General features: G+C 50.5%; 2 protein-coding genes across 4 annotated transcripts; both read left to right on the top strand.

Annotated features, from left to right (window-relative positions):
• Positions 1-1,926: 1,926 nt before the first annotated feature.
• Positions 1,927-17,022, top strand: acvr2aa (activin A receptor type 2Aa). The gene is made up of 11 exons (XM_041056342.1): positions 1,927-3,078; positions 6,675-6,909; positions 8,671-8,786; positions 8,991-9,145; positions 9,881-10,024; positions 12,114-12,257; positions 12,875-13,020; positions 13,117-13,231; positions 13,333-13,471; positions 13,703-13,833; positions 13,954-17,022. Exons 1-11 carry the CDS (start codon positions 3,024-3,026, stop codon positions 14,146-14,148), a joined length of 1,575 nt encoding a protein of 524 aa, XP_040912276.1. The 5' UTR covers positions 1,927-3,023; the 3' UTR covers positions 14,149-17,022.
• Positions 17,023-18,002: 980 nt separating this feature from the next.
• epc2 (enhancer of polycomb homolog 2 (Drosophila)) lies at positions 18,003-25,764 on the top strand. 3 transcript variants are annotated; one of them, XM_041056340.1, is made up of 14 exons: positions 18,003-18,412; positions 19,249-19,408; positions 19,680-19,825; positions 20,107-20,313; positions 20,399-20,547; positions 20,639-20,768; positions 21,062-21,265; positions 21,354-21,437; positions 22,150-22,283; positions 22,459-22,775; positions 22,867-22,997; positions 24,134-24,290; positions 24,409-24,643; positions 25,062-25,764. In XM_041056340.1, the coding sequence occupies exons 1-14, from the start codon at positions 18,008-18,010 to the stop codon at positions 25,129-25,131; spliced, it is 2,529 nt and encodes an 842-aa protein (XP_040912274.1). In that variant the 5' UTR covers positions 18,003-18,007; the 3' UTR covers positions 25,132-25,764. The 3 variants fall into 3 exon arrangements, with proteins under 3 accessions (XP_040912274.1, XP_040912275.1, XP_040912273.1); XM_041056341.1 differs by having other exon boundaries at positions 18,004-18,412; positions 21,071-21,265; positions 22,864-22,997; XM_041056339.1 differs by having other exon boundaries at positions 18,004-18,412; positions 22,864-22,997.
• Positions 25,765-26,295: the final 531 nt, after the last annotated feature.

Raw genomic sequence — 26,295 nt, 5'->3', positions numbered from 1 at the left:
TCACTACAGGTAAAGTAGAAATAAACAAGAACGTGTTACAAGAAAATTCTGCATTTAAAACTTTACATAAGAAAGAATACAGAATCACTATCAGCAGTGGAGTACTCCAGGTTCCTCCCACAGTGCAAAGACATGCAGGGGTCCACAGGTGTGTCTCTGTGTGTCAGTCCTGTGATGAGCAGGAGACCAGTTCAGGGTGTAACCCCGCCTCGGTCTCCTGGAATTGGCTCCAAAGTAAAACTGGCTCTGTTACAGGAAACTGTCGTGTTAATGGTGTGCGGTGTTGTCAGCCTCACAGAGCTCATGTCCCTGCATACTGAGGACCTACAGTCTGTTTACTGACAGTTCAGAGTGACGCGGGCAGAGGAACCACAGACTGTCTGTTCTCATCTGGAAGCGTTCTAATTATTCTTTAAATAATTTTAAAGTCTGCTGTGGATTGGACGGGAGAAATATGATCTCTGACCCTGGCTCCTGTCAGAACTCGTGGAGGATTCTGGGTAATAAAGGGTTCAAACATGGAACGATTCCTCTGCTACACCTTTATTTAATGTTCCTGCTCTGAGGGCTCTAATGCTGTCCTCTGACAAAGAACAGGGGACATGTGTCCCGCGCCCCCCGAGCATCAGGCCGTCCTGACTGTGAGCGTGGAGCTGAAGACGGATTGGCTGAAGCTTCACGGCGGCGCTCTGACAGAGGTGACAAGCTGTGATGCAGCTCCATGTGACAGGAAGCAGGAAACTCTCCGCCTCGCTGTCACATTGAGATGTTAGATTAAAAGTTAATGAGGTTGTCTCCAGCCTGCACGGCCGCGTGTCTCCATGGAGACAGATTCATTTTCCTGAAGCTACACAGCGAAAGCTGAACAGACACGGTTTAAAGACAAGTTGAATGTTCTGGAGTGTCCCGGTCAAAGCCCGGACCTCTGTCCAACAGAGAATCTGTTCCTGACAGACACTGTGTCCAGATGTAAACACCTGACAGAGACAGAGACCTGTCCTCACAGACTCAGTGCTGCGTCTGCAGCCAAAGGTGCATCTACTAAATACTGACTCAAAGGGGTGAATATTTATGCAATCACTTATTTTATATTATATATATTTTACTAATTCACATTAATTGTAGAAATCAGTTTTTTGTGTAAATTAAAAAAAATAACATTGACCATGATTACATTTATAAAAACAATAACAGGGGAAAACATCCAAGCGGGTGAATAGATTTTATAAGCGCTGTATGAAGCTTTACTGTTCATGTGTTGCTGGACTCACAGTTAGCGAGCGGCAGTGAACGTGTTACTGCAGATTAGTGTGGATTATACATCAGGATTATGGACCGATGGATCAGAATTGATCTGTAACTGGGACAGATATCAGTGATCGGATCAAGGCCAGTCCTGTCACTCAGGTTATTTCTCCTCACACACACACACACACACACAGCTCCCAGAATCAGGGTGACCACTAACAACATCTGGGAACATCCGCGGTGAACGAGGACCAGAAGTCCTCGCGGCAGGACAGGGCACCTGTGTTTCCATGTTGCCGTCCCAGCCTGTGAATCAGGGAGACGTTAACAGGCTTAAGAGCCACGTAGTTACCCTGCTGTTAGTCTGTCATGTTCATGTTTGCGTGTTAGCTCCCACACGGACTGATTTCAGGAACAGTTTCAGGAAGCGTCCCTTAGCTAAGTCGTTATCCCGTGTTTCTTGGTGTGAACCTGTCCGGGGCGGCGGATCCGGCGGATCCCGCCCTCCGGACCCTCTCTCCCCGACAGGAAGCGCTCCTCCTCCCTCCTTCCAGCCGTCCTGCGTCAGGATTCCGCTCGGGATTGGTGCTCCGCCCGCATTCCTCCAAGTGGGCGGAGCTCCTTCCGCGCAGGCTATTGGTTGCTGCTGGTGTCATCGTGATGATCCTCGGCGGTGTGACAGATGACCATGGAAGAAGGTGGAAAAAAAAACCAAAAATAATCTGAGCGGGGCGGCCATCTTCTTTGTGCTCGCCGAGGCAGGGTTACGGTGTAAGTGAAGACGGAGGAGAACCGCAGCGGGAGGGAACAAACCGCGGATGTTTATTTTTATTCAGACCAGGAATAATTTACACGACGGGTCCGCCGCCACCCTGAGGAGAATCCGCATGGTTGTGTCTGCGGTGAGGTTTTCCTCCTAGGGATTCGGTGAGGAAATCCGCTCCCGTCAAACCAGTGGGACTGCTAGCTGCGGAGCTAAGCTGGCGGCTAGCCGGGCTAGCTAGCTGTTCGATAACCGAGCCCTGGTCGTCAGCGGTGGATCGAGGGCTGCGGGTCCGCTCGGTAACGTCGCGGCTGCTGGTGAATGGCTGTTTTCCACCAGCGGACTCTGATCCCGGCTAACACTTCCGACACGTCGCTGGGAGCAGCGCGTCAGATGTTCATTTTAAATAGAAAGACGCCGTGAACAGTTCGGGTTCAACTTTTCCTTCGACGTGACGGTCTGGGAGGTTTTTGTTTTTAAAAGGAGGGATTTGGTTCGACTTTGCCATCGACCGGCTACAGCTGGAGCTCCACTTAATCCCGCTTCCGAAACACAGCAAATCAGTGCAGGTCAATGAAAATGTCCTGTCTGATGCCCGAGAAAGAGGCTGCTTCTCTGCTCCGGTTCGCACCCAGTTCGACTGCGGGCTACCAAGCGTACAACGGCCACTGACATTACCACCTTTAATTACAGGGCGAACCGCTCCGCTCAGCCGGGTTTGATTCCCATGAAGAGACCCGACAGTCAGACGGTGTTCCCCGGCTTGTCGGCGGCCGGACTGTGAGCAGGCTCTCCTCTGTAACCTCATTTCAGTGAAATGTGCCATTTTGTCACGTTAAAACTTTAAGCCAGGACTGCTGGAGGTGTGAGCCGGGACACGCTGCAGGTTCTCGGTATGCACCACCTGTCCACGCCAGTGTAAACGGACGGTTCTTCAAATTAACTTATACTTATTATTTTTTTAAGCTTTGGATTATAACCACAGAAACGGATCTCTGTGCGTGGATCCACAATGGGATCAGCGACCAAACTGGCCTTCAGTGTTTTCCTCATCTCCTGCTCCTCAGGTGAGTCTGCTGTCAGCTCGTACCTGGCAGGACACGGTGGGAGGAGCCTCAGCTGAGGAGCTGTACTGCTGCTGTACAACAAGTCATGGTATTAGTAATAATTAGTTAGAGCCTGCAGCTGACGGTTACCATCGTTATGGACTGGTCTGCTGATGCTGTCCTCCAACATTAGATTATTAGCTAATCTGATAACCAGAGAGACTGGAACCAGAGAATGTTTAGCGAATAATCTATTATTTTCTCAAAATAATTGATTATTTTTCTGTTGATAAGCTATGAAACAAACTCCCCAGAGCTCAAGTCAGTGTCTCCAGACGTCCTGTTTATGTGACCAGCTGTCCAAAACTCACACGTAGTCAGTTCACAGCTGAAATGGACAGTCAGTTTGTTCATTATCTGATCAACAGAAAATGAACCTACTATCAATCAGTTAATAATTGTAGGAATTCTGTCTTCCCTAATGAGATGTACGGTAGTAGCCCGTTTGTGGCAGCGTGCAGGTAGCTGCCGCGGTTTGGCACAGGTGCCAGGCATCAGTGGGTATGAGCTCTCTGCTCAGCTCTCTAAAATGGTGGCCCGAGTGCATGACGGCGACACAGCAGATCTGGTTGTGGTGATTTCGGTGGCATCCTGGTTGTGGCAGCGAATGAGGCTGGTGTCGGCTCTGGACGTCGCGTCCCCCTGCCACAGGAAGTGCCAGAACTACATGCCAGTGCCACCACCTGACCCAGGCCTTGCTGAAAGTTCTTGTTTTCGACAGCTTTGGATTCTTTTTAGGACATTTTCTTAAATAATTGGTTTAAAAATCAGGTTAGTGAAATGTGAGAACCACAGTGAGAAAAGCCTGTCACATGCTCACAAAGCTGACGTGTTTCAGTCAGTGGTACGGCTGAAAACCCTGAAGTTTAACAACTCCAAAGATAGCACATACCAACATGTGAGAGGACGGAACCAGAAAAGCGACTGCTCTGTTTTAATGTCTGACACTTCCTGCCGAATTTTCACAGTAAAGGTCTTGCAGCCGAGGCTTTTAATGTGACAGAATGTGTTTGGCGTGCATTAATAAATCAGCTGCACGGTTGCAGGAGAACATCTGGACACATGCTGCTGCTGCGGTAAAAACATCTGGATGAGAACCTGCAGCTTCACTGCCAGTTTTAGTTTCAGGTCAGGTTAGGGTCAGGGTCAAAGAGTGTCCTCACAAAGACAGAAGTATAAACGTGTGTGTGTTGTATAATATGTACGGTTGAATGAGTGATGCTGTGTGTGTGTGTGTGTGTGTGTGTGTGTGGAGCTCATACACATTTGATAAGAGCCTTCATATTTAAAGGACCACTGCACTGTTTTGGTTCAGTCCATTTCTCTGTGTGTCTGTGTTCGTCCAGCTGGTCTCATGGTTTCACTCTGTCTCAGCTGATTCAATCTGAAAGACATTAGAAACATGAAGAACAGTAGAAACAGCAGCATCTGTAGTGACAGCAGAGACAGTGGACACAGCAGAGGCAGTGGACACAGCAGAGGCAGTAGACACAGCAGAGACAGTAGAGGCAGTGGAGCTGAAATGTGTGGACTGGCTGCTGGTCCAGGCCTCAGTCTGAGTGGACAGTGTCCTCCTGCAGCTGGCTGAGGTGTCCTTTTTGCTGATGGACAGTCTGAGTGTGGGACTCTGGACCGGGTCATGCACCTTTTTCTTTTTCGCGGTTTTATGAACTGTTGCACACACGTGTGCGTCAGTGCTCCAGAGCGCCGCCATTTTATCTGCACATGTCGTTACAGATCTGCGGAGCGCAGCTAAACATTTTCATTGGCTGCACCGATGCACCTGTGTGTGTAGCGTTAAAGACCCGCCCCTGCTCTGCCCTGATTGGCTCTGAAACAGATATTCTTCTACTTTCTTAGCGTTAGCTTACACACGGCGTGAACAGTTATCAGCCTGATTGCTCTTTCTCTTCCCCACACCCTCTGCTCCTCCCTTACCGGTCCAGTTTACCCCCTGTGGTAGTTAGTCCTCAGATATTATAGTCAGTATCAGTGTGCTGCTTCAAGAACAGCATCACTTATTTAGCGAGAGGTTGTTACTGGGGCAAATCTACATTCTGTTTGCTTCATATTGACCTAATTTCTGCACCGTAGCAGTGTAACGTATCCACAGCTGCTTACAGCCAGCGTGCAGACAGCTGCACCACGCTCACGCTCAGTTCAGACGCAGGTTTTATTCTGTTACCCAGGCTTTCTACAGACTGCATCACCAAGCACTGGTTTCTCCACCGTTTCTACTGTGGTTTCTACTTGTGTGATATTGTACTGGAGACTCAGCCACCTCTTTCCATTCTGCAAACTCGTATTTCCCTGTGTGTTCTGAATTGGCTTCCTCTCTGAATTTGCAGCACGTTTCTCTTAGTGGAAATGTTTTGGGCCGCAGCAAACACTCATGGAAAAAAATGCACCTGTTGGGGTGCATTGTGCACATTATACCTCAGCGTATAATGAGCATAAAGTGCATTTAAGTTGGAAACTATCAAGAAAATAAACATTTACTTATCGAATAAAACAGATACCAGAACCAGTGACGTACACACAGCAATATGACCTCAAAGCATACCGCTAATTTAAAATGAAGAGAAATGAAAAACACTGCTGTGCCCGATGCACCTGTCCCCGTCCCTGAAAGGCCCAGCTCAGACCTGACGTATCAGCAGAGGTAACTGCCCTGTCCCCGGGGTAACTGCCCTGTCCCCGGGGTAACTGCCTGTCCCCCGGTAAAATCTGCGCTGGAAGAAGGATTCACTTCCTTTACTAAGTGAAAGTACCAGTGCAGTGATGTAAAGTGCTGGTTTGGTCCGTCAGACAGATGCAACATTATATAAGGCGTCAGTAGATTTAATAGATTGGATTTCTACTCCGACCCCGACGTCACGCTGCTGTCTGTCAAACGTCAGAAGGCAAAAAGGTTGGAATCAGCTTGTTAACCTTTAACAGTGTGTTGTATGTTAAAAGCTTTATCATATCATTACTGCGTAACAGGGTCCACGCCGCTCAGGGTCACCCAGCACAGGGAGAACCTGCAAACTCCACCCAGAAAAGCCCAGGGCGGAGGGTTGAACTCAGAACCTGGCTGCTGGTATTATGTTCTAAGTGGAATAAAAAAAAAGGTGAACCTGCAGAAACCCTGACGGAGAAACACCGTGGATGAGTCTGAGCAGAATTAAAGAGGCTCTCACCTGTCAGGTGACTTTTTGCTCTGAGCACGCTCAGATGTTTCCACAGTAAACAGTTCCGTTCATCCTTTGCCGTCAGCGTCAGCTCACAGCAAAGTCCACGTCCCGTCAACTTTACATCCTGACGTACAGTTTAGTGAAGTAAGCGTCGTGTGTGTCCCTCCTCGTGTCTCTGTAGAGGCCAGTAAGGAACTGAGTTAGTGGTAAATAGCAGCTTACAGAGACGACGTCCTCTCACCCAGCCCGGTCCTCAGCAGGAGGGTCCCGGGTTCACAGGGAGCTGTTTCTGCTGATCTGGGGTCAGACTCTGGCTCTCTGATCAGTTCACATGGATAACAGTGTGCGTCCACACTGTGACAGACTCTGTCTCCTCCTCAGGTGCCATCCTGGGTCGCTCAGAGACTCGGAAGTGTGTCCACTACAGCTACAGCCCTTCATCGTACTCTTCTCCCTCTGCGGCGTCGGAGGGCCGGGGGAACGTCAGCGGCGTGGTGACCTGCTCCGGGGAGAAGGATAAGAGGCTGCACTGCTTCGCCACCTGGAAGAACGTCTCAGGAGCCATCCAGGTGGTCAAACAGGGATGCTGGCTGGATGATGTCAACTGCTACGACAGGTAACTGCAGCAGGAGAGACGTATGGACGTCAGACCGACTGGTTCTGAGCCATACGTCAGTATAATATGATTTCTGTTTGCAAAGACCAAAGGTGTCTCTGTCTTTCTAATGTCTGTCTTTGGGCTTTTCTGAAAACACCACTGTCAAAGGCATCTGCACAGTTTGTGCACAGTACGTATGTCCACTCAGAGGACGTCGGTTAGTAGGCGGTCCTTCAGAGTGGCCCAGGACACATTTAGATACACACCGCTCGAAGACTGGCTGAGACCACCTCTGAATGTGGTTCTGTCGTCCTGGGAGCATTTGCACCTGTACTAGAGCTGTCCACTTGGGAGCATGACCCAAGACACGTTAATGCTCGAGCCTGGTTTTGTCTCTCTGTGGTGGTTTCACGTCTCTGTCATGGTTTTGTGTCTCTCTGTGGTGGTTTTGCGTCTCTCTGTCTTGGTTTTGTGTCTCTCTGTCTTGGTGTTGTGTCTCTCTGTGGTGGTTATGCGTCTCTGTCTTAGTTTCATGTCTCTCTGTGGTGGTTTTGTGTCTCTGTCTTGGTTTCATGTCTTTGTGGTGGTTTTGTGTCTCTGTCTTGGTTTCGTGTCTCTCTGTGGTGATCTCCTGTCTCTGTGGTGGTTTCGTGTCTCTCTGTGGTGATTTCGTGTCTCTGTGGTGGTTTCGCGTGTCTCTGTGGTGGTTTCGTCTCTCTGTCTTGGTTTCGTGTCTCTCTGTGGTGGTTTCGTCTCTCTGTCTTGGTTTCGTGTCTCTCTGTGGTGGTTTTGCGTCTGTCTTGGTTTCATGTCTCTGTGGTGGTTTTGCGTCTCTGTCTTGGTTTCATGTCTCTGTGGTGGTTTTGCGTCTCTGTCTTGGTTTCGTGTCTCTCTGTGGTGGTTTTGCGTCTCTGTCTCGGTTTCATGTCTCTCTGTGGTGGTCTCCTGTCTCTGTGGTGGTTTCGTGTCTCTCTGTGGTGGTTTCGTGTCTCTCTGTGGTGGTTTTGCGTCTCTGTCTCGGTTTCGTGTCTCTCTGTGGTGGTTTTGCGTCTCTGTCTCGGTTTCGTGTCTCTCTGTGGTGGTCTCCTGTCTCTGTGGTGGTTTCGTGTCTCTCTGTGGTGGTTTCGTGTCTCTCTGTGGTGGTTTTGCGTCTCTGTCTCGGTTTCGTGTCTCTCTGTGGTGGTTTTGCGTCTCTGTCTCGGTTTCGTGTCTCTCTGTGGTGGTCTCCTGTCTCTGTGGTGGTTTCGTGTCTCTCTGTGGTGGTTTCGCGTTTCTCTGTGGTGGTCTCCTGTCTCTGTGGTGGTCTCCTGTCTCTGTGGTGGTTTCGCGTCTCTCTGTGGTGGTTTCGTCTCTCTCTGTGGTGGTTTTGTCTCTCTGTCTTGGTTTCGTGTCTCTGTCTTGGTTTCGTGTCTCTCTGTGGTGGTTTCGTGCCTCTCTGTGGTGCTTTCGTCTCTCTCTGTCTTGGTTTCATGTCTCTGTGGTGGTTTCATGTCTCTCTGTGGTGGTTTCGTGTCCTTGCAGTGGACTCTCTGTGGTCCTGTAATGATTGTTGAGTCCAGCTGTGACGTGACGTCTTATGAACCGTCTCGTTGTTCGCTCGTCATCATTCTTTGACCTGAACGACTGGGACGAAGTTGGATTAAATTCTCTGTGATGTTACAGTGAAGTGAGTGAGAAGAACGAGTGACTGGGACGGAGCGAGGCGCTCCTGAGAGACGAGCAGAGTCCCGCAGCCCTGGGACACGTTGTAAACATGACTTGTCTTTCTTGTGCTGACAGGAGCGAGTGTGTGGAGAAGAAGGACGCTCCTGAAGTCTTCTTCTGCTGCTGCGAAGGCAGTTTGTGTAACGACAAGTTCCTCTACAGCCCCGACAGCAGCCCGCCGCAGATACCCAGTAAGACACGCACCTGTCCACCTGCTACACACCTGTCCACCTGCTACTCACCTGTTTGTCCTCACGTCGTCTTTCATCATCACTGTAGATGACGTCCAGTTGGTTCTGTATTTGTCCTGATGTGGATGAACTGCGTGTTAAACCTCTGCTGCAGTGTGATGTAACCGTATAAATCGATTGTGTTGCTGTTGTGTGTTTTCATAGCGACAAACAAGCCGGTGACGTCTCCGCCCCCGGTGCTGACCACTCTGATGTACTCGCTGGTTCCTTTCATGGTCATCACCGTCGTCGTCCTCGTCTCCTTCTGGATGTACCGACACCACAAGCTGGCCTACCCGCCTGTCCTGGTGCCCACACAGGTGAGACGCGTGGTGTGTGTTAATGATATGATGGACCATCGGTTTGGTCCACTCTGGTCTCTGGTCCTCTGGTCTTCTGGTCACACCATGAGGGGACGTTGACCTCTGAGCCGAGGACGGGATTCCTGTGCACGGGACGGGAGCACGGCAGCGTACATGTCTGAAAGTCTTTATCTGATCAGAGAACAGGTCCACTCACGTCCAGCTGTAGTGCTGTGGACACATTGAACAGAGCTGAGGTCCAGGTCCCAGGAACGCGGACATGTTTCCACTCAGCCGCTGTCCGTCACGTGTCTTCCTGTGTGTTTCTGCCTCTCGTGTCTGACTGAACTCTCTCTCTGCCTCTCAGCATGCCTTTCATATAATGATCGAGGTAAGAAGATCACGTGACCGTGGTTTCAGCTCCACTGGAGAATGCTTCGTTTTGTTTTTCAGTTTTGCATCTTGCTCGTCCATCTCCGGCCCGACACCGTTCTTCTTTTGAAAACACACCCGCCTTTGTTTCTCTGCTGCTGTGGTTTGTGTTTTTGTTTTTGTTTATGCTCTGTGATGGTGGTTGTTGATGTTTGTGTGCACTGATGGACGTGTCCATGTCCTCATCAGCAGATGATGTGCATGAAAGACTTGAATCTGTCAGAACCTGGGTGAAGTATGCGCTCAGTAGCACTGTGGACTCTGGGGGTGGGACAAACTGGACGTCGCTCTCAGTCCGTCTGCTGTTGTCTCTTCCTCCAGGACCCCGGTCCCCTGCCCCCGTCCCCCATCCTAGGCCAGAAGCCGCTGCAATTGCTGGAGATCAAAGCCAGGGGGCGCTTCGGCTGTGTGTGGAAGGCTCGGCTGCTCAGCGAATACGTCGCGGTCAAAATCTTCCCCATACAGGTCGGTTACCGTCGGTTACTGATCACTGGTCTGGAACCAGTCCACCACGGACGGAAGCCCAGCAGGTCCACAGAGGCCGTCAGCACAATCCAGAACATGTTTTCAGACTAATTCACTTCTTATAGATAGATAGATAGATATTTATTCATCCCTCAGAGGGAAATTGTTATGTTACAGCAGCAAGTAAAACAGTCACAAAAAGAAAGGAAAGGACAGTTGGCAGCACTTAGCAACTCTACAAAATACAGTGTAACAAAATATACAGACATAAAGAGTGAATGTATATATACATAAATATATATGACAAGAAAAATAACAATAATAATAAGATAAAAATTAAAATTAAAAAAATAAAAACAGGGAGGAGAATAATATGTACAATAATATATACAATGTTGTAAGAATATAATCTGTCAGGTGTGCAGTATGTACATTTATAATAGATAAATAGTTAGAGCCATGGTTCTCTAATGGTGATATATACAGTTGTGCAGCAGCGTATAGTTATGTACAAATAATATACATATACACATTCATATACACATATACACATAGTCGTAACAGTGAGCAGTGAACTCACAGCTGTGCTGAAGTGTTCATCTGTCACACAGAGGTGAGCTGTTGTATTGCAAACGGTCAGAATGATTTCCTGAACCGTTCCTTCCGACAGCGGAGCTGAATGAGTCTGTTAGAAAACGAGCTCCTCTGTCTCTGCAGTGTGCTGTAGAGGGGGTGTGATGGATTGTCCATGATGGAGAGCAGTTTATTCAGTGACCTCCTGTCCCTCACTGACTCAAACGTCTCCATGTCCTGACCAATGATGCTGCTGGCCTTACGGATGAGCTTGTTCATCCTGCCCTCTCCAGCACTGATGTTGCTCCCCCAGCAGACCACAGCACAGTAGATGGCACTTGCAACAACAGACTGGCAGAAGATCTCAGCATCTTGCTGCACACACTGAAAGATCTGAGCTTCCTCCAAAAATAGAGTCTACTCATCCCCTTTTTGTATACAGCATCGGTGTGGGTCTTCCAGTCCAGATTACAGTTCAAGTGGACACCTAAGTGCTTGTACTTTTCCACTGTCTCGACCTCCTCCCCCATGATGATTATGGGTCTGGGTCTGGCTGCAGTTCTGGTCTTCCTAAAGTCGACGACCATCTCCTTGGTCTTCTTGACATTTAGGAGCAGATGATTTCTGCTGGACCACTCCACGAAGTTATCCACCAGGTGCCTGTACTCTGAATCCTGTCCATCTCTAATACACCTACCACTGCAGTGTCATCAGAGAACTTCTGCAGGTGGCACGATTCTGTGTTGTACTGAAAATCAGAGGTGTACGGAGTGAACAGCAACGGTGACAGTACAGTACAGTGGGGCTCCTGTATCACTCACCACCACATCAGACAGGGAGCTCCCCAGCCGTACAAACTGAGGCCTATCTGACAGATAGTCAGAGATCCAGGAGACCATAGACGCACTGACACCCATCCCCAGCAGCTTCTCTTTCAGCAAAAGAGGTTGGACGGTATTAAAAGCACTGGAGAAATCAAAGAACATGATCCTCACAGTGCTTCCACTAACATCCAAATGAGAATGAGCTCGCTGCAGTCGATAGGTGACAGCATCATCCACCCCCACATGAGGCTGGTAGGCAAACTGAAGAGGGTCCAAATTAGGATTCACCTGTGGTCTCAGCTGCATTAGCACCAGTCTCTCCAGTACCTTCATAACATGTGATGTGAGTGCAACTGGTCTGAAGTCACTGGGCACAGATGGGACAGCAGTCTTAGGCACTGGTACCAGACAAGATGTTTTCCATAGCACTGGTATCCTTTATTACTTCTTATGTACTGGGACTGGTTCCAGTTCAAAACCAGTGTGAGATACTAAAACCTCCCCCAGTACTCCACCTCCCCCTGCTGTGTGTGTTTTCAGGCTTACAGAGCCTTAATCCCCCACAAGGCTGATCGGGTCCTCAGCCAATCAGCATCCAGTAAACCCAGCATGACCTCAATTGACCACACACACACACACCAAGTCCAAATGCTCAGAGGAGCTCACGACCTCTGACCTCTCTGTGCATTCAGGACAAGCAGTCGTGGCAGAACGAGTTTGAGATCTACAACCTGAACGGGATGAGACACGAGAACCTGCTGCGCTTCATTGGAGCCGAGAAGAGAGGGAGCAACGTGGACACGGAGCTGTGGCTCATCACGGCCTTCCACGACAAGGTGACACCTGACAGATGTTTCTACTGATCACCTGACCCTGATCACTCGATCCTGATTGTCTGATCTCTGATCACCTGATCTCGATCACTCAATCCTGATCGTCTAATACTGATCACCTGATCCTGATCACCTGATCCTGATCCTCTGATCCTGATCCTCTGATCCTGATCACCCGATCCTGATCACCTGATCTCTGATCACCTGATCCTGATCACCTGATCCTCTGATCCTGATCACCCGATCCTGATCACCTGATCTCTGATCACCTGATCCTGATCACTCGATCCTGATCGTCTGATCTCTTATCACCTGATCTCGATCACTCGATCCTGATCATCTAATCCTGATTGTCTGATCCTGATCACCTGATCCCGATCGTCTAATCCTGATCACCTGATCCTGATCCTCTGATCCTGATCACCCGATCCTGATCACCTGATCTCTGATCACCTGATCCTGATCACTCGATCCTGATCGTCTGATCTCTTATCACCTGATCTCGATCACTCGATCCTGATCATCTAATCCTGATTGTCTGATCCTGATCGGTCTCTGAGGTTCATCCATCTCTTCAAAGCGTCACCTGATGTGTTCTCCGTTCTGCGGTCTGTGTTCAGGGTTCTCTGACAGACTACCTGAAGGCCAACGTTCTCTCCTGGTCCGAACTGTGTCTCATCGCTCAGTCCATGTCTCGGGGTCTCGCCTACCTGCACGAGGACATACCTGGACACAAGGATGGACACAAACCCGCCATAGCGCACAGGTACACGCACAGACACAGACACATACAGGTGCATACACACAGGCGTGTAGAGACAGTCTTGTCAAAGAGGAGGTGTCACTCTCTGTGATTTTTCAGGGACTTTAAGAGTAAGAATGTCCTGCTGAAGTCCAACCTGACTGCCTGCATCGCCGACTTCGGCCTCGCTCTCAGGTTCGAGGCAGGAAAGTCTCCAGGAGACACCCACGGACAGGTGAGCTCAGTTTGTTAAAGGTTGGAGCCACTGATCTGATGTGTTAGAGTCCTGCTACAGGACGCAGACCAGCTGTGAATGTGTCCCTGTCCGTGTGTCAGGTGGGGACCAGGAGGTACATGGCCCCAGAGGTCCTGGAGGGGGCCATTAACTTCCAGAGAGATGCCTTCCTGAGGATTGACATGTACGCTCTGGGCCTGGTGCTGTGGGAGCTCGCCTCGCGCTGTAAAGCTGCTGACGGTAAGGAAGGGACATAAAGGCTGAGCGGAGAGAGTGGCATCATGGGACATAAAGGCCACGCAGTGACCAGCGGCGTCTCAGACGTGCTGCAGCAGACGCAGATATTATAGATTTTGACTTTAAAGTGACAGGATTCAGTTACCGCTCAGATCCGGGTCACGTGGTCTGCGTGCGTCTCTGCGTCTCTCTCTGGACTCTGATGGTTCCCCCCTCCCCCTGTCTCTGGTCCAGGTCCCGTGGATGAGTACATGCTGCCGTTTGAGGAGGAGGTGGGTCAGCATCCGTCTCTGGAGGACATGCAGGAGGTGGTGGTCCACAAGAAGCTGAGACCGGTGCTCAGAGAAAGCTGGCAGAAACACACTGTGAGTCTGACTACGTTACCCATAACGCACCTCTCTGTGCTCATTGTTAACCATCATCCTGTGGACTGCACGACGTATCGGTGTGTATGTGTGTGTCTCTGACCTGTGTTGCGTGTGCAGGGCCTGGCGTCGCTCTGTGAGACCATCGAGGAATGCTGGGATCACGAGGCCGAGGCCCGGCTGTCGGCCGGCTGCGTGGAGGAGCGGGTCGTGCAGATGCAGCGACAGACGAGCGTCACGGCGCCCGAGGAGATCGTCACGGTCGTCACCATGGTAACCAACGTGGACTACCCGCCCAAAGAGTCGAGCCTATGACGAGGCTCCGGTCCGGTCAGTGATGGAGCGCGGACTCGCCCGGTGAACGCTCCGCCTCTGAGCACGGGTCGGCGGTCAGGTGACCTCTGGCCGCAGGTGAGTCTCAGGCTGATGAGAAGCTCTTTGAACTGGACGCCAACCTCGCGGAGAGTCTGTCATCAGTTCCTGTTTTTTTTTACTACAAAATAAAAGACTTTCTACAGCGATGTGAGGATGAAAACAGTTTGTCAGATTTCAGTATAAAAGGACGACGTGCGTTTTTAGACTCATGCTGTGACGCCACGAAGGAACAGCCTCTGAACGTCGGCATCACTGACACGCGTGTCGGCGAGTCAGAGAGTGGAATAATCATGGATCCACACAGGAAGTGTTCTGTTCCATCAGAGGGAGAAACCGGAGGCGACCGTTCGATGCTCTGCTAACAAACACTGACGCACGCGGACCGTCACACACCGCATTCACATGAAGTGAATATAGCACATGCACATTCATGTCACAACACACGTCAGTAACGTGACCCACTCACAGTAAACACAGGAAATTAAAGCGAAAACAATTTATTCTTTAAATCAGTTCATTAAAACGGCGCCAAGTTAACGTGATGTCGACATGATGTCCAGTTTCTCCTCGTCAGAAACCAAAGAATCAGAACCAGTCAATCGGCTGATCAATCACACCAATAACTGATCAGCTGTTTGTCCCCAACAAATAAGATCTAACCTCTGAGAAGAAGAATCTGTCGGTGTGTCACGCTCTCCTGCTCCTCCTCCTCCTCCTCCTGCTCCTGCTCCTCCTCCTGCTCCTCCTGCTGCTCCTCCTTCTGCTCCTCCTCCTCCTCCTCCTCCTGCTCCTCCTGCTGCTCCTCCTTCTGCTCCTCCTCCTCCTCCTCCTCCTGCTCCTCCTGCTCCTCCTCCCTGTCAGTGGGCCTGTGGAGCCTCAGAATGATAAAATGTGATCAACTGTTTTCAAAGAAGTTGAAAATATAACTGCAGACATCAATAAGTCGAATTTTACCTTTTGTTATTTATTCACAAGTCCTGGAGGACGTGTATGTGCTGGTGAGACGTGGACGTGCTGGTGAGACATGGACAGCACGGGAAACATTTAGAAATTTAAAGTGAAGCTTTACTGAGTGAAACCAGAACAAAATTTTATTCTTATTCGTTTAAATCGTCTCAGGAAAGATGATTTATCTTTACATCAGCAGATTCTTCTTCACAGATTTTAAATCAGCAGTCACGTGTTGGACAGACAGACATGTTACATGTTACAGATCCTGCTTTGGTCACACGTGTCCTCCCAGGTCAGTGTTTTGCTATCAGAATCAGCAGCGGAGACAAACAAACATCCACATCAGGACACAGAATCTCCGCTGTTAGCCTCTAATGTTGTAATGAGACAGATCAGGACAGGACAGGACATCAGATTGTCCCGGTGCTTCTTCAGTCGAGCTGAGACGAGCCACCGACAGGGAGACGTTCAGGGACCTGCAGGAAATCTGAGCGCTCACCTGTCCGCCTCGCCGTGGTCCGGGTGAGGAGCGCGTCCCCGGACAGGACCGGGTGTGTCCTCTGAAATCCGATGAACCGTTTGTCCCTGTGACACGAAGCCAAACCCGTCACTGGTCAGAGGACGTGAATCCACAGTTTGTACAGATGAATGTTGTGATTTCAGCATGAGTTTGTTTTCTACGGACACTAAACGAAAAGAGACAGAAGTCCTTTCTAATGTTTATGACAAATAGATTCATGTTTATTTTATATGATGTAAACAAAACAATCCGAGCTCATTCATTTATGTTGAAAGCTCTGAACAATAACTTCCTGTGGAGGAAGGCGCGTGTGTGTGCGCGTGTGTTCGATACCTCAGACCTGCTGGTGCTCACCATGACATCATTATGACATCATCATGACATCGCCGCCTGGCGTCGATCAGACCGAGACGTGACCCCCGGAGACAACGCCCGAATGTCCCGGTGAAGAGCGGAGCCTGAGGACAGAGGCGTGGCGTGTCTTTAAAATGACAGAAAATAGTGAAAAATGCACGTGGAGCCATTTCACCGGTGACGGCGGCGTCAGTCATCAGGACGCAGACTCAGGTACAGGTCCCAGCTCGGGTCCTGGACCTGGACAGACTCAGTCCCTGTGATGGGAAACAGGACAAGTCCTAGAGACAAGTGTTGATTGATTAATAATCGATGTGAGTGTGGGCGGGGTCAGAAGCTGATTAAGTATTGATGTTTTAAACGTGACATTTTTCACTGTTCTCTGACACTTTATCAGTTTCAAGAAAGACACGTGACGCTGAGGACAGCGTGTCTCCGCCCTGGTGTCCACGGTTTTTTTTTTCTTTGGTGAATTCCTCAGTTCAGACCATGAATCTCTGACCTGCAGCATCAGAACATGAGTCACTGTGGAAACCAGAGCTGAAGCAGCGGGAGGCAGGTGAAGTGTCCATCAGTCCTCTTATGTCCGTTAGGTCCTGAATCTGTCCACGAGGCGTGGACTCGGTCAGGAGCTGCTGCTCTCAGCTCTGTCCTGAGCTCGGTGAGGACAGTGAGGACGCTGCTGGTCCAGTTCAGACTGTGTTAATCTGTTTGACTGGAAAATGTCCACAGAGCAGCAGAGTCCCGTCTGACAGGTGTGATGTTCACAGGTGTTGAATGGACTCACCTGCTGTTTTATATTTAATGTGAAAACCGATAAATGTTCTATTTATTTCAGTAAAACCCCCAAACTGGCGACAGACACCGCGGTGCGTTCACTGCCCGCCTGTCCGCGGTGGGATTTCTGCTTTCTGATGGGTTGTTGAATCATTGTACAGAAGAAAATGTTCTGCTGTTTCCCCTGAAATAAAGTGACGGCTCTGCACCGAGGCGGTTCTTCTGCTGCTGTTTCCTGTTTGTTTGAGGTGGAGGCAGATAATTTTTAATTCATCACGGGAGGAGTGAGAGCTGATGTTACCGACCGTGTAATGTCAGGGAGCACGACAGGGCCCTGAAGGCACCACACGCATCTCTCTCCGCTGAGCTGCTTGACCCGGTTCAGGATCGGGATCGTGGCTCCTCCGGCTGTGATTGTTCCATCTGCCCACCACGTGTCTTAGATCAGCGCAGATATAATATAAAAAGAAGCCAGAGAAACCCTCACACCTTCAGGTCAACAGTCAGTCAGAGAGTCGGGAATCACTTCATCAGACAGTGGATCTTTTTATTGGATATAAAATAAACCAGACGGGTTAAACATGACACGAGTTATATTTAATTTTTATATTTAAATCAATTAACAATTGGAAAATTTATTTACTACCAATTTATTTGTGTACTTTTATCCTAACCCTGCAAAACACTGTATATATTATAATCATTATAAAACTCACAGGTTATGTTGTGTAAAACAGTTCTGAAACTGCTCAGTAGGGGGCGCCACCTGTTCAGAACATGCATGAGCCTGGGGTATCATGTCGGGGGGGGGGGGGGGGGGGGCAGCTCTGTCTTTTATAGAATTAAAGCAGTTGCAGTGACTTTGCTCAGATTTGTGAAACCTAAAACTCGCCGCCGTGCGAGGCTTTAATTTTGGCGGATTTGAACTTCCTGCCGTGGAGCAGCAGCTTCCTGTTGATCCCAACATTTCATTTCACAGGTGTGAGGGAATATTTCTGAGTCTGCGCACATTTTTATCCAGACTCAGGCTAAATGAGTTCGTTTCCCTGCGTATTAATTATCTCTGTTTATTTCCACACCGCGGCTCAGCAACGATTTAAAAACTTTATTGAACTGTTCCAGGAGCTGCGCTCGCACCTTCTTGTCTCGCGTTTTTTTTTTTTTTTTTTTTTTTTTTTAGGAGCGCCGCGGTGGCTGATGGGATCGCTACGCCGCTGGTGTGGACATGTCCGCCATGTTTTCCGCGGCGCAGGGAGAGGAGCAGTCCGGAGAAACGGCCCCCGCGTCCCGTTAAACCCGCACGCCGATGAGTCCTCCCGCCGGTTCCTGGACCGCCGGACACCGGTGAAGCCCGCTGCGGCGGACCGGAGCGGATTCACGTCGGCGCCGGTGCGGGTGTGTGGCGGGATTTCGCGTTTCCTTCGGATTGTCACCGATTTGGCGCAAACAATGAGTAAACTCTCGTTCCGGGCGCGAGCGCTAGACGCCGCCAAACCGCTCCCGGTTTATCGCAACAGGGACCTGCCGGACCTGACCGACTGCGTGTCCATTAACCGGGCCGTCCCGCAGATGCCCACCGGGATGGAGAAAGAAGAAGAGCTGGTACGGACATGTTCTATTTTACAGTGTGTGGCTGTTAGCGTTAGCGCTGCGCCGCGGCGGGATTCACGACGTGTTTACGTAGCGTTCCGTCCGCACGCCGTGCACAGGAAGCAGACCTCGTTCCGGCATACGAGGATTACGTAGGCGTTACGTACGGCGTACGCTGTTAGCGTAGTGGCGGTTAGGCTCGGGCGCTCTCTGTGGCTGTGACGTTCAAGTTTTTACGTAGTTCTCATGGCAACGGGCGACGCAGCGCGTGCCGTGTCCATGCCCGGCGCTCCAGTCTGCTGCCGGTAGTAACGGAAACACGCCGTGATGATGCCGTGGCCGAGCTCAGAGAGGACAGTCCGTCCACACGGGGACAGCCGTCAGCTGTTTACACGGAGCGAGACCGAAGAACCCGGATGTTCTGTGACAGATTAGATCCGACCAACCCAGCGTTTTATATTCACAGCTGTCAGCTGACTTGTCAGCTGACTGATTGTCTCAGAATGTGAAGGACATGAGAGTTTGTCCACACACCTGATCAGTCACATCACAGTCAGAGTCTTCCAGGTTGTCTTCAGGTAAAGTGACATGTCCATGTGTCCCTGCGTTCTGACAGTGACTCACAGCAGGACATGTCACCCACTGTTCATTCATCTACCAGTTGTTTTACACGCTGATTATTTATCGTCTGTGAAACATCGAGGACCTGTTAGAGCTGATGCGTGTGAAACACGTGATTCGTATCATGTGACGTCCTAGCCGTAGTTTTTGTTCAATCACTGGAAAGACAGGACCCGGGGCGGGTGGTGAACGGGTGGTGTTGATGTGTGTTTCTGCTTGTGTTTCAGGAGCACCACCTGCAGAGGGCCATTTCAGCCCAGCAGGTGTTCAGAGAGAAGAAGGAGAACATGGTGATCCCCGTGCCTGAAGCAGAGAGTCACACCACCTACTACGACCGTCTGTACAAAGGAGAGGTCCGAGTTCCCAAACAGCTCATCCACATACAGCGTAAGTACAGTGCTTCACCCTGACCTGCGTCTGTGTTGCGCCTGTCTGCAGCACTGTCTTGACGTTATGCTCTTCATGTTTAAAGTGTCCCTTGTCCTCGTCCTGTGTCCCTATGAGTAAAAGCTTCAGCTCAGTACAGACGTCCACAGGCTGGCGTCCCATGAGTCGGTGGTTCGTCTGCCGACGGCCGTTAGCTGGCGTCGGACTGGTATCCGTACCATGTGCTGTGTGTGCTAATGTCTGCACGTATGTGCTCTGCGTGGTCCTGCAGCTCTGAGTCTGGACCAGGAGCAGCCGGACTACGACATGGACTCCGAGGACGAGACGCTGCTCAACAGACTGAACAGGAAGATGGAGATCAGACCTCTGCAGTTTGAGACCATGGTGGACCGACTGGAGAAGGCGAGCACACACCAGGTAACTCTGAACACACACCATGGTGGGGGTATAATGCAGAGACAACAAGCTGGAACTGAAGCAGGCAGTGAAAACAGTTTTTATCAGATAGAGGGGCCTCGGCCAGGATCCGGGGACCGGGTCGGGATCCGGGGCCTGGATCAGGATCTAGGTGATTAATCCACCATCAACATAGTGGGTGATTGATTTCCTGGTAGTTGACGCTGCTCAGGGAGTTCTCACAGACGCCACACCTGAGACCAGCCGTCGACTGACCTCTCTTGTTTTGGCTCCGGTTTCAGCTGGTCTCTCTGTCGGAGGCGAAGCTGCTGCTGAACGAGGATGACTACCTGCTGAAGTCGGTGTATGATTACTGGACGAGGAAGAGGAAGAACTACCGGGGCCCGTCACTGATTCCACACATCAAGCAGGAGAAGAGAGACGGATCCACCAACAACGACGCCTACGTGGCCTTCAGACGCAGGACTGAGAAGATGCAGACGAGGAAGGTCAGTGACACTTTCATCTTCAGCTTCACAAAAAGACTCTGACTGTAAACGTTCGCCAACAGCTGACGTTTTGGTTTTTCCTCAGAACCGTAAGAACGACGAGGCGTCGTACGAGAAGATGCTGAGGCTGAGGAGGGAGTTCAGTCGGACCGTCACCATCCTGGAGATGATCAAGAGGAGAGAGAAGTCAAAGCGAGAGCTGCTGCACCTCACCCTGGAGATGGTGGAGAGGAGGTGAGGACGGGGGAGGAGGTTCACACATGTTGATACACTCACAGCCAGTAAATCTGTGAACACAGTCTTCATCGCTGCTGTCTTCGTTCAGGTATCAGATGGGAGACTTCAGTGGAGACATCCTCAGAGAGGTCTCACTCCCCCTGGTGGACAGACCAGCGTACAGCACTTCAGTTACTCTGAACAACGGGAACAGACACAAAGCTGACGTCAAGAACAAGGTACTGGCTCTGAACACACATCTGTCTGTCCCTCTGCACATCTGTCTGTCTGTCTGTGTTTCGTCTTTCGTGGGACGGTCCCTCCGCCCCCTGACAGTACACTCATCACCTTCATCCTTCCTCAGTATAAAATACCCAGACTGAGAAAAAGTTATGTGACTGGACTGTGAGACAGATGCTGATCAGGTTTTGTCTCAGGGGACCAACAAAAAGTCCGGCTTCCTGTCCACGTGAGACCAGAGGAGATTCAGACTCTTCAGCGTTTCTGTCTGTCTGTATTTCCTCCGTTTCAGACGCAGAAGACGCAGGAGTCCGTTAGAGAAGAGCTTCCCTTCGACCTGCTCAGACCAAAGAAGAAGAACGTCAGACGGGACAGGCCTTGTCCTCCGCAGAGACGTCCCGGTCGAACCCCCGGGCCCTACACCGTCAACCAGGCCGACATTAAACAGTACGACTTCCACAGCTCGGGAGAGGACGACTGTCCACCGCCACCACTGGTCAGAACCACACCCGTCACGTTGCTTACTGCCATAATCCATCTGTGATACTGATGTAATGTCTCACGTTGTTCTTGTGTCTCCTCAGTCTCCTCCGTCCTCGGCCGATGAGGAGAATAACCCTGACGGAGCGTTCGTCTTCAGGAGGAAAGCTGGCTGTCAATATGTCTCTGTGAGTTTCATCCTGTTTCTGTACGAGCAGATCAGTGATCCACCCACAGCTTCACCGCATCTCCGTCCGTCCACCGTCCACACCGTAAGGTTCAGGACGGTGGCACATGTTCTGTTCTTCAGCCTCCGAGCATCAGCACGTTCCGTCTCAGCTTTAATCTGAGTAGATTTACGCCAACACCCAAAGGATTGTGGGATATATGACCCCTCTAACACACGGGGAGAAGGGTTTACGGCTCTGATGTCACACATGAAGTCGGACTGCAGCTTCAGGACAAACAGGACATTCCCTGGTGATTCTGTCCCTGGTCTTCACTGCTGTCTCCGTTCTGCTCAGATTAAAGCTGAGGCTGAAGCTCAGCTGTCCCCACACCTGGACTGTCCTGCTGCTGTCTCCACACACAGGACGTGACTGGTCTGTGACATACGACGCACAGATGTCGCTGAATAAGACAAACTTTATTCGTCACCTTTAACATTTACAGCAGTCTCTGTACCTGTGTCACAGTCTTTTTGGGACTGTCTGTGCACAGCAGCTCAGCAGACGGGCACTGTCCAGGGAAGACAGGGAATTTTATCCTTAACCAGCGCTGCTGATACTCTGCGCGGTGTATTTGTCCACAGAACGTGAACAGAGGACCTGTCCTCTGAGGACATGCCCCAGACATCAGGTGCTTTCTTATATTAAGCTCTCTGTGTGTTTGTTTCCGAAGCCTCGCTCAGAGCAGACGGGTGGAGATGATCGTCCAGAGCTCCTCCCCCTGTGTCTCCGTCACTCTCTGACCGAGCTGTCTCTGCCTCCTCATTGGATGGGACTGAGCCGCCGCAGGATTGGACGAGGGGGCAGGTAAACGCTGACCCACTGATGTATGAGCCTCCATTAATCTGTAATCTGGACGGGAGTGTGTCCTTTTTACTGGTAGGCCAGTTAAAGACGTTTCCTGTTGATGGTTTTAGTGGTGTCAGACTGGTTTTTCTGTTCCACCCTCTCTAACCTGTCTCATGTCTTCCACTGTGAGCAGGGTCATCCTGGACAGAGCGTCCTCAGTTTTGGATCAAGTCCTGAAGCAACTGGACTCAGCACATCCAGTCTTCAGGACCAGTACCTGTGTCCACTGGGATCGCCCAGTAACTCTGGACCGGAAACCTTCCCCGGCTTCAGGAATCCCCCTCCCCTCCCTGACCGAAGTCCTGAACAATATCCAGAACCTGAGAAGGTTCTGCTTCAGACGCCGACGCCCTCAGGACCGAGGACATGGGGTCAGAGGGACGACGGGGTTCGCAGCGGACAACGGCGGATTCGTCTCTTGTCCGTCGGCTGAACTCGGCTCTGCGTCAGGTGAGTAGTCAGGACGGCGTCCTACGTCAGCAGGTCGATCGCCAGCTGTGGACGAAGGATTCACTCGTGTTGTTTCTGTGTGAACCAGCAGGGGGCATCACAGAGGAGCAGTACCACAGCCACCAGCAGCAGCTGGTCCAAATGCAGAAGCAGCAGCTGGAACAGCTGCAGCTGCAGAACAGCACAGCTGCAGCCCGACACATGGCACTGCACACGGCACAGGTAACACACAGAACAGGTAACACACACCCACACCCACACCTACACCCAGACTCAGACCCAGAACCACACCCAGACCCACACCATCGACTGTATAAGACATGGACGTAGCACCCGTGACGTCACCCAGTCGGCTGCGCCATCTTGGATTTTAGTGGGAGTGTACTTTCCATATTTGGCGGAGAGGCGGTTACTCTACGGGTCAGCCGGCCGAGAACCCGCCCACTTAGCTCGGAGCAACCGAGCTAGCCTAAGGTTAATCAGCTAATCGGCTAGGCTAACAAGCTAAGCGGCAGCTACACGCAGCTACATCCACCACACGACAGTCCCCGAGTCCGACCCAACTAGCTCGACCCCGTGTAACCGCGACACAGAACATACAACAGAGATCATAATGTTGCTGCTGTGTTTTAAACATGACTGTTTCAGATAGAGAGGTTTTAGGTGGTTTGGGTTCTAGCCTGTTATTTAACTGTGAAACAATCATTATTATTGGATATTGGATTATTGGATGTAGCCGCCTAGCCCAGCCGATGCTTTAGCAAAGAGCTAACTGCCAGTGCCTGTCTATGGAGCTGTCACTCAACGTAACCACGCCCTAATTTATTAAGCCTAAATAACACTAAAACGGTTGTGGTACAAAAAAATTCACCCCCCCCCCCCCCCCCCCCACAGTGTTCACGGAGGTGGAAACTATCAATAGAGACCAAAAACAAAAAATGTACCAGGTTGTAAATATGTATATGTTCATATAAAGTTGGCTATTTTAACATGGGGGTCAGCGGAGAATTGCTCACTTCTGGAGCCAGCCCCCAGCGGCAGCCGAGGAACTGCAGCTTTTTGAATGTGGAAGTGATCCTCACTGCTGAAACCTACAACTGCCCCCTTGACCCACACCCACACCTGATCCCAACCTGAAACACGTCTGAGTCTTCAGACATCCCTTTGAAGGTGTGAGGAGCAGAAACATGTCCTCACAAAGACACAAGACATACGTAGACACGCAGATAGATCTACTGTACACACAGATGTAAATGTAGAAAATATCTACACAACACGTAACACAGAGCACATTAACACACACACACAGTCACAGTGTGCTGATGTGCTGTCCTCGTTTTTCCTGGACTGGTTTCCAGTTCTCCCGGTCAGGTGAGTCCGGTTCGAAGACTCTGGACTCGGCTCGCGCTCAGTTTGCGGCCTCTGCGGTGATCAGCGCTCCTCCGCCTCCTCACGCTCGCACCGACAGTGACATCAAACCCTACAAGACCAGTGTGAACGGAGTCCATCCCTCAGGTGAGCTACCTGAACTCTGAGCCTCGCAGAGGAAACACACACACTGCTGAGAACGTGTCACATGTAAACAACATACAACGTGACTGAAGGTGACACTCAGCCTCCTCCTCCTCCTCAGGTGCCTCCAGGCCTCCGTACTCCACCTCTCTCAGCAGGTCGGGGCTTTCAGCTCGGGGGTCGCTGTCCTCCTGTCCTCCTTCCCCTCAGTCTCTCCCCAACCAGAGGAGCCAGGTGTGGGCCGTGTCCCCTGCCCAGCCCCACGCCACTCGGCCCTCTGCTCCGCCAGCGTCTGCCTTAAAGCTCGCCACTGTCGCCGCCAGCCTCGACCGGGTGCCCAAAGTCTCCACCGCCAGGTAAACGCACACCTGTCCAGGTAAACGAGACCACATACATCTGAACAGCTCAGTTTAAATACTTAAGAAAATGATTAAATTAAAATTTAAGAATATGGGATCAGGGGAGTTCTTCATTAGGGGATGGTTCAGGGCTCACCTGGGGTCGGGGGTCAGGGGTTAGCTGAACAGAAACCCGGCTGGATGAATGATCGCAGCCTCCAGCTTCTCAGAGGCCTTTAAATTAGACCGTTCCAGGACAACCTCTTTTATTTTGGTGGAATTCCACTTCCTTCCCAGCTTCCTCGGCACCCGCACACAGCTCGGTGGACAGCGGCGCAGATCCCGGTCCGATCTGGGTTTATCTGGTCTGCTGTTCCTCTCGGAGGAAGTGATGTCATCCTCACTAACGGCCTATCGGATGTGTTTTTCCTCACAGAGACTCCAATGAGCCGGAGAGACACCTGAGCAGGCTGTCGGAGACCACGCTGCCCATGGAGGTCACATAACACCGTATCCCATCAGCCCCTGCTCCCTCTCAGTGTCTGACCGGTGAATGTGACCCGCCCCAACCTCCGCAGCGAGAAGAAAATGGCGTCTGAGCAGAAGCTGAACGTTGTGTTGATATTGTTGTAATTATTGTTGTACAGTTTGTAAATGTCTCTCATGTAAAATAGTTTTTGTTTCATCAGTTTAGTTTCTGAGGCAGGTAACCATCATGTGACAGCAGCATCCACTCTGATTGGTCTGTGAGGACTCTGTCTTCGCTCTGGTTGGTCTGTGAGGACTCCGTGTCTTCGCTTTGATTGGTCTGTGAGGACTCTGTGTCTTCGCTCTGATTGGTCTGTGAGGACTCTGTGTCTTCGCTCTGATTGGTCTGTGAGGACTCTGTGTCTTCGCTCTGATTGGTTATTTATTTTTCATGTTTACTTTTTGTATTTCTCCTAAAAAAAACTCTTCACTTGTTTTGTTTTTCCAGAGATGGAAACTTTGATTTGGCTTCAGACTGAAACGATGTTTTTTGTGACCTGCATCTTTGTACCCGGGTTTATTTTTTATTTTGATTTTGAAATGTTACCGGATCTGTCCACGGCCTTCTGATCACCGAAACCCTCGTTAAAATAAAATCTGCATCTTGTACAGAGACGTGCTTCTGCCGCTGTGACAGAAAGTTTTTTATATGATGAGACGAGCGTGAAGCTCTGGCCTGTTTCACTCTGGGTTTTATTCTTCAGACGTGATCGTGTAGAGAAGTGTTCAGCTGCTGCAGCTGAAAACACATGAATAAGAAGTGGACACGGACAGACGGCTGCTTCTTTCTGTCCAACACCGTTTAGACCAGAGCTCAAAAATCCATTCGCTGGTTTTTAACAGCAACACCAACTTTATACTGCACAAAGTTTCTCTGATAACTTCAGTGATGATGATGATGATGATGATGATGAAGGTCAGAGGTGGAAACCCAGCAGGACACGGATTCGAACCAGCTCCGCAGCAGCATCACAACCATCCAAACAGGTGTAGTATCTGTTCTTATCTCCTGTAAGATGATCACGGATTAAACCGGTTTTCAGGAGCTGGAGACGGAGCTCGCTCCACGCATTACCCGTCTGTCCTCCCTTTGTTTGCTCAGACAGAGGAAGGACTCCATGTCCCATGATCCCTCGCGGCTC

The sequence above is a fragment of the Toxotes jaculatrix genome, chromosome 15 (assembly GCF_017976425.1).
Source record: "Toxotes jaculatrix isolate fToxJac2 chromosome 15, fToxJac2.pri, whole genome shotgun sequence".
Taxonomy (NCBI): Eukaryota; Metazoa; Chordata; class Actinopteri; family Toxotidae; genus Toxotes; species Toxotes jaculatrix.
The sequence above is the reverse complement of the archived record's forward strand: the minus strand, read 5'-3'. Positions and strand labels throughout refer to the sequence as shown.